Here is a 14,763-nt window from a genome sequence, read left to right as displayed (position 1 = left end):
CTGATGTTTGAGCTGTGAGTCAGAACAACCTGCAGTGTGAAGACTGTGTCCATTCTGCTCTGCGGGATGGGAGCCAGCTGTCAGAATCTACATTTATTTGCCTCGCAAACGATAGACATCGTGATTAAGACGGTTATTGCAGCTGACACGCACTTTCAGCCGATACTCCTTTTTATTAAAAGCACTTATGTCACTGCCTCAGTAATTATGATAAAGTGTTGGCAGTCGGAGTTGCTGCTGCATCACTAACTGTCGGTGCAACATTGTCATTTTGCAAATGGTGAAATGACAAAACAGTCCTTCAAGTACAGTGACTTAAGAGACACTGAAGAAAGATGCAAGAATTCAGCAGAGTGCGGCCTCCAGCATGACAGCCTCTCCAACACTTAGGGATCTAAACAGCAGCAAAACTTCATTTGATCCATGAGGTTTACCTTGACAGTAATGTCAACTGTGAGAAAACAAAACAATGCTGAAAATCTGTCACTGTGAAAAACTCCTCCACCAGCCTTACAGCAAAAGTAGGAAATGTCTTCAGCAACACCTGTGACAGTGTTGCGTGGTGAGTTCAGTGCTCTCATCCTGCTTCAGGGTACACATTTCAACTTCTTTAGCTTTTTTCTAAACAAAAACATTTATGGTTTCAAACTTTTTGTTCAGCTTTCGATGTTGCCCTCGAGCTGCAGCCAATTAAAAAAAAAAAAAACATTGTTTCCACCATTTTCAGACTGCCTGTCCAAGTTTGACATCACCTTCTTTTGTGGGCGTGCAAAACCTTAATTTCCCATCTTGTCCCAATCCAAACTGCCACCTGCAAAATAAAAATTGCTACAGACCTCCTACACTTCCCTGTTAATAATACCATTGCACCATCATGAGAAAATTTCAGGTAAAAGTTTAAAAGCTGCATTAAGGCTCACAGAAGAACACTTGTTTCTATAAATGGCCTTTCTTCCTCATTAAAAAAAAAAAAAAAAAACTGTTTAGGAATTTGCACCATCACTTTGTCAAATGCACGTGGCTCACCGCTCAGGGACTGACGGTTAGGATGCGAACATAATCCGTGTTCAGTGCCACCCTGCAGAGCATCTGGTATCAGATAATCCATCTCGCCACATTTAAATGATGCTGCAGCTGTGCTGATCTCTTGCTGTTGGTTATTGCTCTCTCATTATGTTGCTCAAAGTTTAATGCATCCCCAGATCCTACAAAATATTGATGCTAAAAATGCGTGGAAACATAGCGTTTAATTTATTCTCAGTCAAGTGTGAAAACAAGAATACATGGAGGTAAAAGCGGAGGAAAATTTTCATCTGATTCAGTGAATCTTTCTTCGACAAAGAAATCTCCATAAACATTCAACTATCAAATAAAACTACTAGTTACAATTTTATACTTAATTATTGGCAAAAGTTCAATGATTAAATGCAAAAAAAAACAAAAAAACAAGAAGAGTCGCTTGCATTTCCCCTCCACCCCAGTAAGATTCTCTGTAAAGCCTTAAAAATCCTCTCTTGATGTTACGATCATTCAAAAATAATAATAATCATAACCAATGGCTGGGTATCGCTGATAAAACGGTCATTGAAAGAAAAATAAATGCAACTTTTGATAGTCAGCCTAATTTTGTAAATACAAGTGTCGCCCCCTGCTGGCAGTTTGAGAGAATGGTAGTTATGGGCTGAGAATACTCTCATCTTGGCTATATGTAACATTAGATTTCGTGCCATACGCTTCTAGTCAAAGTCATTGAAACACTGGAGGGACTGTCTTCTTATTTGTCCCATTTATGATGTGGTATGTATCAGTAGTGTTTTCACCTTATTTTCCTCTTATTCTTTTAATTAATTTATTTCTTTATTAACCATTGTAATATTTTGTATACTGCTTCTTAACTTGTCTATTCTTGACACTGTGCTTTTTAAATGTAGTGAGTCTGTGTACTCTTTTATTGATTGGACTGAGTCTGAAATAAATTCCATCCATCGACGCACCACTAGAACTTCACCTCCACCACATCAGTTTACTTGGCATAGAGTTCAACTTGGGTGCTCGCCCACATTTGTGTCCCCATTCCTAAAGAGAAAAAAAAAAAATATGGCATGTACAGAGAGCATATAAAATGCTCAGGAACGTGTGTTTGAATGGGATCTTATGTTGATTCATTTGAATTTTCTCTATCAATTGACAGCACCATCGAGAGGAAAGGCACTTTCTGTGGACTTCGTATCCCTCCTTTATCACTTTCCACTATAAAGAGAGACTTCCTCAGGAGAATCTGACATTATGTCATATTTAAAAGTCTAAATTAGTTTGTAATATTATAGAACGGGAAAAAAAACAGCTTCCTGCTCCTGTCAAACACATCTGCTGACTTCATTAGGAACTACGATGGTCAAGCGGATGTTAGCTCACTACCAGCTCATGTTTGCAAAGCTGATGACATTTTAAATGTGTGCCCAGCAAACACATCTGGTATGTAAACATGTGTTTAACTGCCCCCTCCCCGCTGCTCCACATGTAAATCACACAACCTGAACATCCATTTCAGACAGCAAAGCTCTAGATTTTCAATCTGCAACCAAATAACCTGCCTAAGAGAGCTTCCACTGATCAGCTTCAAATCCCCCCAAACATGCATGAATGAGTCCGAGAGCCCACTAAATAATGATCCTCCGGGTCTTAACCTTTCCAACACCTCAGAGGCGGGTTAAGATTGTACAGCCATGGAATGTAGTCCTCTGGCACAGGGGAGGAAGGGTTTGGGGCCAAAAGTAAGATTTCAGGCTTTGACACACTGCAGATTTACGGCAGGCCAACTCCCTGGATTTGGATGCTCAGGAGGAGGCTCAAATAAGGAAACTGGTCAGAAAAAAAAAGGCAAAAAATGTCACAATTTGAAGCAAATCCACTCAGGATTTAGCACAAAGGAATGGAGAACTGCTGCTCGTTGTTGCATTATTCCTCAACCTTTGAATGGATCTCAGAAGCTTTCAAAAACAACTTGTCGTTTCCGCTCTACCTCATTAAAAAATAAAAATAAAAAAAGGAGCAGGCATCAGCACCATGGAAAACAGAACATTCAAGAGTCTTATGTCGGCAGAACAACCGGCTCTGCTCCTGACGTCAAACAAGTTAATGAAGACTTCATTCAAAAGGTTTTCATGCCAACGTGGTCTCCTTTCTGACAAGCCTCCAACTTACGAAAGAGCAGAGAAATAAGCATTCAGCATCTCGCAAGATTTTTCCAAACATGAAAGCATGAGGTGTTGAAATCCACATCCCCATCGATAACAGTATAACAGTCCAAACACACGTCACTAGTTTCAACGACTGCACCACTGTTCACACATAAACTACACACTTTACAGCGACGTAGAAACAGGTCAGTCCATTGTAATAATAAAACTTTGTTATTTTTTTTAAACCATTACTTATCGATACTTTTATTACCAAGATTAATAAGTAGACTACTCTTTTTGTTAGCATAAAGAAGTGGTGTGCCTTACGTGTCAGGTATAAGGCTTGATGAGTATAAAGGACCCAAAATGCAGAGATGGGAGGCACACGGTTCCAAGGCCAGGGGTTTATTAACATGACAGAAAGCGCTGCCGAGCAGGGAAACCAAAGAAAACTTACTGTGGTCTAACCAGGTAACCAGGCAAACAGAGCAGAAGACAGTCTGGGAAATGAAAGTATGGTCCAAAGGCAGAAGCAAGACATATATACAAACAGGACTGACACAGGTGAAAACAATCAGGAGAGATTGGGACCAGGGAAATGAAACTCCAAATGATGACATACAGGAAACCTTCAAAATTAAACAGGAAGCAGATCTCAAATCATTACAAAAACAAAATAAAGTAAACAACTAAGGCAACAACAACAAAAACCATGACATTACGTAATTTAAAATGTACAAATATACTTTCAATCTGGCTTTTTTAAAAAGGCTTTTTAGATACTAGTGACTTAATAAAGGCTCAAACCCACTGGCCTCCACACTGGAAGGCTGTCAGTACAACAGCAGAGGCAGAAGCTTATGTTACACCTCACTGCTCAAGGGATCGTCTGCCAATGTACCATTCACAAGCTCTAAACGCCGATCTAACCGCAAACAAAAGCAGAAATCTTTGCACGAACCTTAGCAGAATTACCTTCTACTGTCCTTCTGTTAGTGAGGTTTACTGTTTATCTTCTCCTTTGACTAATTAATAAAAATGATGTAAAAAAAATAAACTTGAGTTAAATAAAAATGACATGTCCAAATTCAAACTTAAACTAAAAGCATGACTCCAACTTAGCAAGGGACTTTTATCAGCTAATAGGCACTGCTTATATGAGAGGAGAGGCTGTAAACCCACTCAGACCTGAGCCCCTCTAAACAAGGTAGCTGCAACACCCAGATGGGGCATCTGGTCCAAAGGGGTTTTTGAAAAGTTTTATAAATGGCATTTACAAGTCAGAGCCAGCAGGTGGCAGTGTGCTCAAAAGAACATGGGCTTTAGATGTTAAATTCATGACAAGTGATAAAAAAACAGAATGAAATAGCAAGTTGGAGGACTTGAAGTCTGAAACTAAACACCAAATCAACATTAACATCTCTTTTATCAGACCCTGGGAGAAAAAAAAATAAAATTAAACATTATTTCTGACAGAAATTAAAAGTGCTGCTGCTCCAACTGACATGAGGTACCAGATGCGGTGAAAATTAATTTTAAAAAAAAGGAGGCTGCTGGGAAAGATCGTCAAGGAAGGGGAAAAGTAACAAGAAGCAAGAATAAAAAACACCCATGGGGTCACAAGTAAAAGAAAAACAGAAAAGAACTGATCTCAGGGGCGTTAAAGGGGCCTGAAAAGGGTGGAAATAAAATAGTTGGCTGGTTTAATATTGCATAATAGTGCTGAGTTTTGTTTGTTTGTTTTTAAAGCAGCGTTTGGGTCCTCAGTCCAGTGTGGGGGTGCCTCCTCCCCTCCCTCATCCCAGTTTAAACAAGAGAGAAAAGTGAGAATAGTGCATAAAGTGTGTAGTGAGGAGTTTTACAACCTTAGAACATCTGTAATAATTGGGAAAAAAATAAAGAAGACCACTACGTAGGTTTTACCTATCGCGGGTTATTTTTAGAACATAACTCCTGCAATAAGCAAAGGAACACTATGTTTGAAGTCAAATTCAAATAGCTAACATTTTAAACAAAGATGTTAAAAACATTACCTGCAGGAATGTTTCCACTGTGCCCAACCTGGGACAGAAAAGAGATTTGTGAAGAAATATTTAACAACTGCGACAGACTGGTGACCTGTCCAGGATGTCCCCTGCCGTGGCCCACAAGTGGCCGGGAAAGGCTCCAGCAGCCCTGTGACCCCAAAGGGATCAAACGGAAGAAGATGAATGACTAAATGAATGAATGAATGAATGAATATTTAACAAATAAAACACAGAAAATCATGCACAACAAAAGGAAAACCAGAAAATTTTTAAAAAATTCATGTTAGAAGTACATTTTGTTTTATAATAAGAAAGTCATAAACAGATAAGCAGAAATTCTCCCTGTTTTTTTGTTTTTTTCAAAACAACCAATTAAAATCCTATTACCTCTGAGAGCTGTGATAGTGTGAGTGGAGAAAATAAGGTCATTACCAGGTAACTTTTACTCAGGAGGCCTTGAGAGCCACTCTAGAGCATTCCGTTCATGATGTGGCCTAATGTTTTAATCAGAAGTAATTACCCATGTTAAGAGGGGAACCAGTCCAAATGCTTACCAGTCCAGCCCAGTGCTATGACTTATGATCTTAAAAAAAAAAGAACTAGAATTCTGCTCTTGCCAGCCTGTGAGTAGTTTGTTTGTCTGTTTCAAGACTAACTTCAACTAAAAACAAAAGTCCTTGTGGCATTTTTCTGTTGATTAAGGTCAAAATTTCATTTGTGATTAATAATTAATGATTCTATTAAACACTAGAAAATGAATGGATAAAAAAAATGTAACCCACCATTGGTGAGGCACCAGAATGTTGTTTATCCCTCCCAGCTTCACATTGATCTTGAGGCAGATGTTGGAGAGGGTCTGAGGTGACTTCTTCACCACGTTCTTCACCTGAACACACTGGTTTACCATGCCAAAAAGAGTGACTTCCACACGCTGTGTAATTTTTAGCTTAAGAAAAATGCTACGATAACATGTTAATTTTTATTGAGGTGGGTCTTAAAGAATTGCCTTAGTTTTTATTTTAATCAATTTATTTTTTCTTGTAATCAGATTATTTTTACCCTTTTCCTAATCAGTTTTTTTTAACAACCTAAAGACACTTTTCATCCTTTGTTCCAATGATCTACTTCCAAAGCCTTCATCCCACAGACTGCTCCCTGCACCCCCCTGTCTAACTGGAGGTTTCCACCAATGTAAGCTCACCTTCAAGCTCGACAGTTGCACCCTTCTTGCAAGCAGCCATCGCAGCAGCATGGTTGAGCCCCCAGCTGACGGAGCCCTGCTGTGTTCAGATTGGTTGGTGACCTCCATTCCTGCAGATCAAAGTATTTTCTGGTGATGGACAACCAGAGCCTGGAAGTGCATCTCTTCAGTGGATTTATTCTCACAACAAAAAAGCAGGCCTTGGAAGCTCATGGGGGGGTTGGGATGTGACCACTCAACACTGACAACCGATGTATCTGCCTCCTTCATTTAGACTAAATATTAGAAAAACAATGTGCGACCAATGGGGATTTGGTTTTGGGGCGTGATGCGGTATATAAGGAGAACAGGTGTGTGTGTGGGATGTACCATTTGGCCGTTTCCGGTTTTGCAGTGTGTCGTGGGGTTGCTGTTTATGGTATGTGTTTGTTTTCAGATTCATATATATATATATAGCGTGTTTAATGTTTCACCTGTTTCTTTCAATATATTTCTGTATATCACATTATTGTATGTCCTCATCTTTTGGTTGCAGTGCCGCTGCTTTGGTCTGACAATTTAAAATAAAAGGGCTTGAACCTTTCCATTGTCTTCGCTCTTGTTTCTGGCGTCGTGGCACGCACCTATATTTTATCATTGCAACACATTGCCCTAAATATTCTGACACCTGCTGTTTTTTGCAATGCTGTCGGCTCTGTGAGTCTCTGCTTCAACAGGAGCAAATATCTCAGTACCAAAACTGCATCTACTTCTTCTAACAGTGACCTAGAATCCAAAACAGAATTAATTTAAAGACTTGAATAGATTCCCATGTTTCTTAAAGTTCAAGTTTCAGCTTCAACGAATAACAACATTTTAACTGGAAGTTCCTTCCAGACATACCTCAGTAGTTCAAGCTGAGTTGTAAATCTTAAATGATCATGCAACAAACATCTAACCCAGGGGTGACCTATTTAAACTGAGAAGACTTATATACATTATGTTTGATGTATTCCCCTTAAAACTTGGGCTTGTTTGTCATTAAATTTGAGAGTTTAGTGAATATTCTCTGCATTCACTGTGATTATACTGTATTCATGTAGTTACAATCATGAATCTTCCTCCGATGAAAGCAGACTGGAAAAAGAGGTGAGTCAAATACTGAAATTGTTTGCCAAAGACTCTAAATATAAAGATATAAGTTACTGGACCAATTCTATGTTGTGGACTGGCCTCAGCCACCATCAGCATGTGGTTTATCCATCTACTGTCCAATCTTATCCCACCTGGATAAAGATGTCATCTGTCCAGAGCCTTACCACCAAATGACTATGGACTATTTCATGAACATTTTTGTATCAACAATACATCTTTATTCATTCCTAAGATCTCTCCATATTGTAGTCACAGTATCATTTGTTTTAGTGGTATCAGTCAGATTTTTTTGTGCTGCAAACAAAGTTGGGAGTTACAGGTGTTGTGAACATGCTAACACAGCTGATGCAGCTAACGTTGAACGTGTTAAAAACAAGTTCCAGACATAAATTCAAAAATAAACCATTCACCATTCCATTTGTCCTGAAGTACAAAAAATTCGATCATTTGACCTCACCTTGAACTGCAAAAACATTGAAGAATATCTTTTTATCGAATTGGAAATTAAATTATGCATTATACGGTCACAAAGCCAAGTGTTGTTAATGCAGTTCATCTCAGTAGACAAGACATCATTTAAGTCCAGAGATTTCATCAGTTACTGATCTAACTCTGACTTTAAACCTTATCTTAGATGACCCCACCCTTACATTGACATGTTCTCCCTACCATGACAAAGGTGGACAAAGGTGGAAAGATTTCATGTAATCCATGGACACCAGTGAAGATCTCAAATCATTAAAGAAAAAAGGTTCAGCGCACTGTCTACTCCCAATGTTAAAGTGCCTAGGATAGCACAAGGGATACAGAAATAAACCTTAGATTCTTCTTTCTGTCCCTTTCTATAGAAATTTCTGTCACTTCAAGGCCTTCTTTACTGTACATATGCTCATCACTACATGTGTCCTTTTAAACATTGAGTCACTTGTTTTTGCACATCAAAGCTAAATTTTCCTTGGAAAAACTTTACAGCGAAGCGTGCTGACAAGAGTGATGGAGGATTTGTTCACTACTTCGATGGCTTCTAGCCCGCTCGTCTTAGTCACTCACCCTGACTCAAAATAAAATGCTTCTTTCCTTTCTCATACACCTGTCAAACAGAGTTATTAGCTCACCCTCTAATCCTCACATAAAAGGATTAAAGATGATACCAGCGCTTGCTTGGGTGATGGCATTGTTTATCTTTGCAGCATGTGGGTGAGATCTTGATTCCCATGTTGAAGAAAGTGCATCTTAGATGACCTACAATGCCAAGAGCAAAAACCACGAGCTACCAATTAACAGGTGGTGGTGTTTGTGGAATGATGGAAAACAGATAATCTTTTGCTCAGTCAGAATTCTGATTCTCATGAAGTAAAAATAGTCTTTATTATGAGGTTGTCATGATACATTAAACACATTCTGTACAAAACATGAAACTTTTTTTTTTTATTTACACACAATGATACTATTAATGATAATGATGCTGATTGGAAACTTTTTTTGCTTGCTCATGGAGGCTCAGACAGTTTTGCTTGTAACATTTTCTAAACAAGTTGTACTAAATTCTATTGGATATCTGTTGACATTGTGGGAGTGTATATATATTTTTTATTTTTTTCATGTATTACATCCCGGACATACACAAACTTTTCACACAAGCAGAATATTTTCTATAAATATGGTTCTGTTGAACAAACCCCAGTCTGCATGAGGACAGAAACAAACCTGTCAGAAAGAGAAACACCAAATAATGAAAGTGCTGTGCTGAGCATTACAGGCTAAAGAAATCCTGCTTGTCATATATTAAGCAGGTTGCTGCAAACAAACATCCGGTTCATGATGAAAGCTGGCAAGAAAGTTTTGTCTCTCATTGTGAGGAGATAGGATCTTTAGCTGTTGTTGGGTGTTGTTTTGTTGTCATCTCTAGTTTACATCTCCACCACACCTTGTTGCATCAAAGAACTTTGGAAATCCTTCCACTTTGCAAAAATGCTTTCTCTGTATTAGATTACAGTTCAAAATGGCTAGTCTCTGCAGGTTTGTGCACAGCACTCCATCAGAAAAGTGATTATGCTTGCTCAGGTGGAGCTTTCTGAAACAGGAAGTTCATCTGAGTCAAGCAGAAACATGCTGCAGTGTGCGCTGCCAAGTCATTTTCTCGAGTATAAAAATGCAATCGTGACATTATTATCTAATTCTATCTGAGCTGAATGCAAGGGAATTGTGAAGCTCCCTTCCAGTCAGCTCAGATAAATTGGTCTCACTTTGTTTGAGTTTCTTATCTTGTGTAGTCCTGTTAATTCCCCGCTGCGAGGCTTGGAACATGTGACAGGACATGCACCTGCTTAGAGAGTGTTTAACTCCTTCCACCACTTTACCAACAGTTCCTCTTACAGCGGATGAGGAAAAGTAGAAAATAAAAGGGTCCAGGCATGCGTTGAAGGTACTGCACAGTAAGGCTTTGTCTCTCCAAGCAGGACTTTCATTTGTGATGTATCCAATTATGTGTGAGACGTTCAATGGTCCAAAACATAATGCAAACACCACCAGTGTTCCCAAAGCCATGCCAATGGCCCGCAGGCGCCGGCGCCGGTCAATGTGCTGAAGCTTAGACAGAATCCTGATGAAGTTGATGTAGCAGAAACTGCTAATGAGGAAAGGTATGCAGAAAAGCACAATGCAGATCTCGAGGCGGACGGGAAGGAGGACCTGCAGTTGAGCCTCCGTAAAGTTTTTATAACACACCTTCTTTTCCTTCAGGGAATCATCCTGTCCAATAAACGGGACAATAAAGACAATACTCAGGTGAAGGAAAGAGAAAATCCAGCAGAAGATGCTGGCAGCCACAGCGTACACTGGCCGGCGCCTCAAGGAGTGTTGAATGGGGAAGGCTACACCCAGGTAGCGCTCCACACTGACAGCAGTGAGGAAGAAGGTGCTGGTGTAGATGGTCATGTAGAAGACAAAGCCAGACAATGGGCAAAGTGCGTAGGCTATGTTCCACACCATGTCGTTCATCACTTCCTGCATCTTGAATGGCAGGAAGAGGAGGAAGAGGAGGTCAGAGATGGTCAGGTTGAGGAGCAGTATGTCTATTGGTTTGGGCTTCTGCCTCACCTTCTTGCAGAAGGTGTAGAAGGCCAGGACGTTTGCTGGGAAGCCCAGCACAAAGGTAACAATGTAGACGGGGAGGCACAGCCCAGTCTGGCAAGCATGCATGTTGACCTCGGTTTTTGCCTCAGATCAGTCAAAAATTAATGAAATAAACTGAAAATCGTCTTTTTATAATCTTTTGCTGCTGGAACCAAAAAGCCTGCAGCACAAGGGGAGTTTGATCTGTTGAACAGGCTAAGCTACAGGACCTGAAGGCATCTTATTGGGTCAGTGGCCTGGAACAAACTGGATGAGGCAGCACGGTTTCCTTGTCCTCACCAATAAACAGAGCCCATTATTTTCTCTGGGGCTTTGAGCTGTGCAGATAAGAGGAAATGAGAAAAAATCAAGTTAAATACAGTCCATTGTAGGGTCAAATGTGCATTTCTGAAAATTTCTTATAATGACTATTTAGCAACAAGATTATGCAAAACTATATTTTTTTTTGCCTTTAGTCTTTCTTAATTTCTCCTTATCTATGTTTCACAGTTTATTGAGGTTGTATATCCTTTCACAATGATGAGTAAATGTACTGATATCTACAAATGAGTTTGTATACAAACCTAATTCTGTGGTCCTGGTGTAATGATAATGTCTAATGTCCTGTGATGTTATCATTAACTTCCAGGCCTTGTTCACACTATATGACTAAATGTTGGATATATAGTAGAAAACTATAACCCTAATAAACCTAATTAGAGAAATGCACTGGGGAAATTAGTGTTTTGAGCTTCATGGCAAAACTGTATTTTGCTATTTTTACCTGTTCCCTATGTCACTATTAAATATGAATATGAGGATAATAAAAGAGAATAAAAAAATAAATAAAGTTAGTTTTTATTTAAACAGTTTAGAGTGTTACAAAGGAAAAATGAGTTCCTACCTGTCATGTAGCGATCTGTGTCAGGTGAGTAAGACGGTGTGAGTAAGACGGTGTCTCACTTTTTATAGTCAACTCACCAAGCAGAAGTGTTGTTTTTTTGTTTTTTTGTCTTCCGAGAGACTGTGATGAAACCAAAAATGTACCGCTGACAAGTTTAAGACTTCCCCTCTATCTGCAGTGGTGGTTTTTTTGGTTAACAAATACTCTCCTCTGCGACAAGTCTCCAGTGGTAATTGTGGCTTACCTCCATTGCCCATTTCTTGGCACGTCAACGTGGGGTTATTACCCAGCTGTGTTGTTTGATCTCCTCGATTTCCCCAGTTTTCAGCTCCAACCTGCTTTCATCTGTCACGGCCACTTATTTACATGATAATTTACATACAGAAACTGCCACCGTTGATCTGCCACAATCACCAAACACGGTTCCCCTAGTAACTACTGGCCTTCTTTTTGTAGTCCCTTCAAGGCTGTTTTATTGTGAGATATTAAATCAAACTTAGTTATCCACAAAAACATGCTTCTCCGTGAATACCTCTTGATCACGACTGACGGAAATGGGATGGCCTGTTATCAGAGTAATCCCTCTCTACTAAACATGTGGCATGGGCAGCAGGGCCAGCTGACAAACACACCCTTGATTTTTGGATAGTCTTCTAAGTCAGACAATAAAGAATAGCAATAAACCATGACAAAGTTGAGGGAGATGGGATCTGTTTAGCTGCGAAACGTGAGCAGTTCCAATGTTGAAAGAGTCCCAGAGAACATTTGTGATACCAATCTCCTGTACCACCACTTCCCAAATGCTGTCTACTGGGTTGACTATACTTCCCTTTGTTTGTGCTGTACCGGATAAGTCTATTTAGTTTGTTACTGCTGCTATTTTCAGTGACTAGTCAATTTGTGTTGTTGGTCAGTTTAACTGCAGTGAAAGAAAAATAAAGAAGGAATCACTAAAATGAGGGCGCTGAGGCAGATTGATGGATCAGTAGAGCACTGGACTTAAATGCATACCCAACTCAAACATTGATCTTTGCCTAAGCCTGGGCAAGTGGAGTGTGTGCCTGAGCAGCATCTTAACTTTCACTTCATTAAACAGGCCGCTGTAGATAAGAGGGTAGAAGGTTTGTCTGCTACTCTGAGGTTTGATTTCTGCACATTTCTCCAACAGAAGGACTCTGGGGGCTTGTTCAAACCAGGCAGTCAGTGCTGACCCACAGAGGAACACAACATTTCACCTAGTACCTGGTCAATTCCCACATTGTCTCATGATTAATATGTGGTTTACCATCCTCCACCCAAAAAAAGAATCTTTTTTATTGAGAGCTAAATCTGTATTTTACATTATACAACATTTTGTAGACAAAATTTAGTTGAGACAAACCAAATACCACTGAAATGTGCTCTGACCTGAAAGTCAGCCTCCATAGTGTTTGCTTTCTTGTGTAAAGGATGTAACACTGTGTAAAGGTGTAAATGATATAACAAAAGTCAGCATGGTAAGGATTGGCTGGTGTGAGTAAGTAAGTGTTTTTTCTGAGAACAGAGTTTCTGAACTGCTCTTGCTGCTGTATGTGAACTGCTAAATGTGACGGTATTCATTTGAGAATTTAACATGGACTCATGGAATTTGATGTGTAGTCTAGCACTGGTTTGAAACCATGACTGTGCTGCACCTGCAGGAGGAGGTGTGTAGGACCACAAATCTCCACAACCAGTGTTGTTTGCCCGTAAATTCCATATAAATACTTTCATCGACAGCTTTTTCTATTCCTAACTCAGGCATTTTGTCAGATAAATGCATCTAGACGTTAAAGAAAAACACAATTATAAACAACAGACCACAACAAGAATCAAGTTTCTCATGCACAAGGGAGAAGAGGCCAGTGTGACAGAAGACAACCACCACGCTTCCCTTCTCAAAGGTTCTGCCTCTCCTCGTGCTGCTTTTATTAAGAACACAAGAAGGAGTTTACAATTTCAAGACAAAGAGAAAAGTTCATTAGGGGGTGTCGTATAATGACCCATTTGGTGGATTCTAAGTTCAAACAGTATTCCTTATCAACTCAGGACAGTGTGCCGTAAAACCCCCTCATCCTTGCTGGGATGAGAAGCAGATTACACACAACTGTTTTCAGAAAAGGTAAAAAGGTCAATCTGAGTTAACATTTAGACACACATTTAAACTAATACATTTAAACAATGATAATAATAAAACAATTTCCTTCACACATTTACAGGATAGTGCAAAACCTTAATCAAACCTTGTCAGTCACTGTCTGATGGGATTCTTTTAGTCATTTAAAGACACTGATAAAAAATTATATTTTTGATGTTCTTTGGTGTTCTTCTTCTCTGTTCTGCCGTTGATGAAGTTCCCCGTAACCCTGCAGATGTCCACTTCCCTCCATTTTCCCTCCACCAAAGACAAGATCTCTATGTTTGTGTGACGCTTCCGTCTGAGGAGGAGCACTTTTTGGCATTTTCAACGTTCTAATGCTAATCTAACAGACTATTTTCATTCATCTTTACTGTTTTATGTTGAAATGGGACATTTTATCTGGAGGAGGGGGCGTATATAACACTGTTTACTTCCGCATTGGTGTTCGGATGACTGGTTCGTGACGTAAGGTGACAAATGAACTTCAGGGTGTGAATGAAAAGGAAAATAAAGGCTGCAGCGGTCCTCCACACCCAAACTTGTCTCTGAGCTCCTTATCGTATGAAACTCCGCTTTACCGAGACTGAACCCTGGAAAGACGGCTCCACATTGACATTTTATAAGCCTGATATACTGCTTAAAAAATGATTCAATGTTTTTTGAGGTCACCAACTATGATGCACAAACAATGCATAAAAACCCTTTGAGCAAAAGAACAAAGAAAACATTGGCCATCAAGTAAGGCCACATGAAAAGCAAACACAACTTTGTGATGAGCTCTGCTATGTAGTTTTGAAAACTTCAAACATTGTTTTTTGACCCGTTTGTTGCTTGATTCAGAGACTTTTTTAAATTCAATTCTGACATGGACTTTTTCTGCTTTGTGCTCATTTCAAATGGATTGAATGTGAGCAAAAATGAGTATGTGTTTGTGAAATATACAGTAAATGTTTAAGTATGGTCAAGTGGGCTTGGGGTTCTTCCTGTCATGACCCAGAACTCATGACCACAGATGTGATGGGCAGCCGTGGTGCGGCCTTGGT

General features: G+C 39.6%; 1 protein-coding gene and 1 long non-coding RNA gene across 3 annotated transcripts; both read right to left on the bottom strand.

Annotated features, from left to right (window-relative positions):
- Window positions 1-156: 156 nt before the first annotated feature.
- Window positions 157-3,745, bottom strand: LOC111948997. Of its 2 annotated transcripts, none has more exons than XR_002875003.1 (3): window positions 3,510-3,745; window positions 1,027-2,076; window positions 157-811 (listed from the first exon to the last, which is right to left on the bottom strand). It is a non-coding gene; the product is annotated as an uncharacterized LOC111948997 (long non-coding RNA). The 2 variants fall into 2 exon arrangements; XR_002875002.1 differs by having other exon boundaries at window positions 3,640-3,745.
- A 5,435-nt stretch (window positions 3,746-9,180) lies between these two features.
- On the bottom strand, window positions 9,181-11,363 carry LOC101169970 (free fatty acid receptor 2-like). The gene has a single exon (XM_020710323.2). It carries the CDS (start codon window positions 10,743-10,745, stop codon window positions 9,714-9,716), a length of 1,032 nt encoding a protein of 343 aa, XP_020565982.1. The 5' UTR covers window positions 10,746-11,363; the 3' UTR covers window positions 9,181-9,713.
- Window positions 11,364-14,763: the final 3,400 nt, after the last annotated feature.

Source organism: Oryzias latipes, chromosome 16 (assembly GCF_002234675.1).
Source record: "Oryzias latipes chromosome 16, ASM223467v1".
Lineage (NCBI taxonomy): Eukaryota > Metazoa > Chordata > Actinopteri > Beloniformes > Adrianichthyidae > Oryzias > Oryzias latipes.
This window is presented reverse-complemented; position numbering and strand designations above follow the sequence as displayed.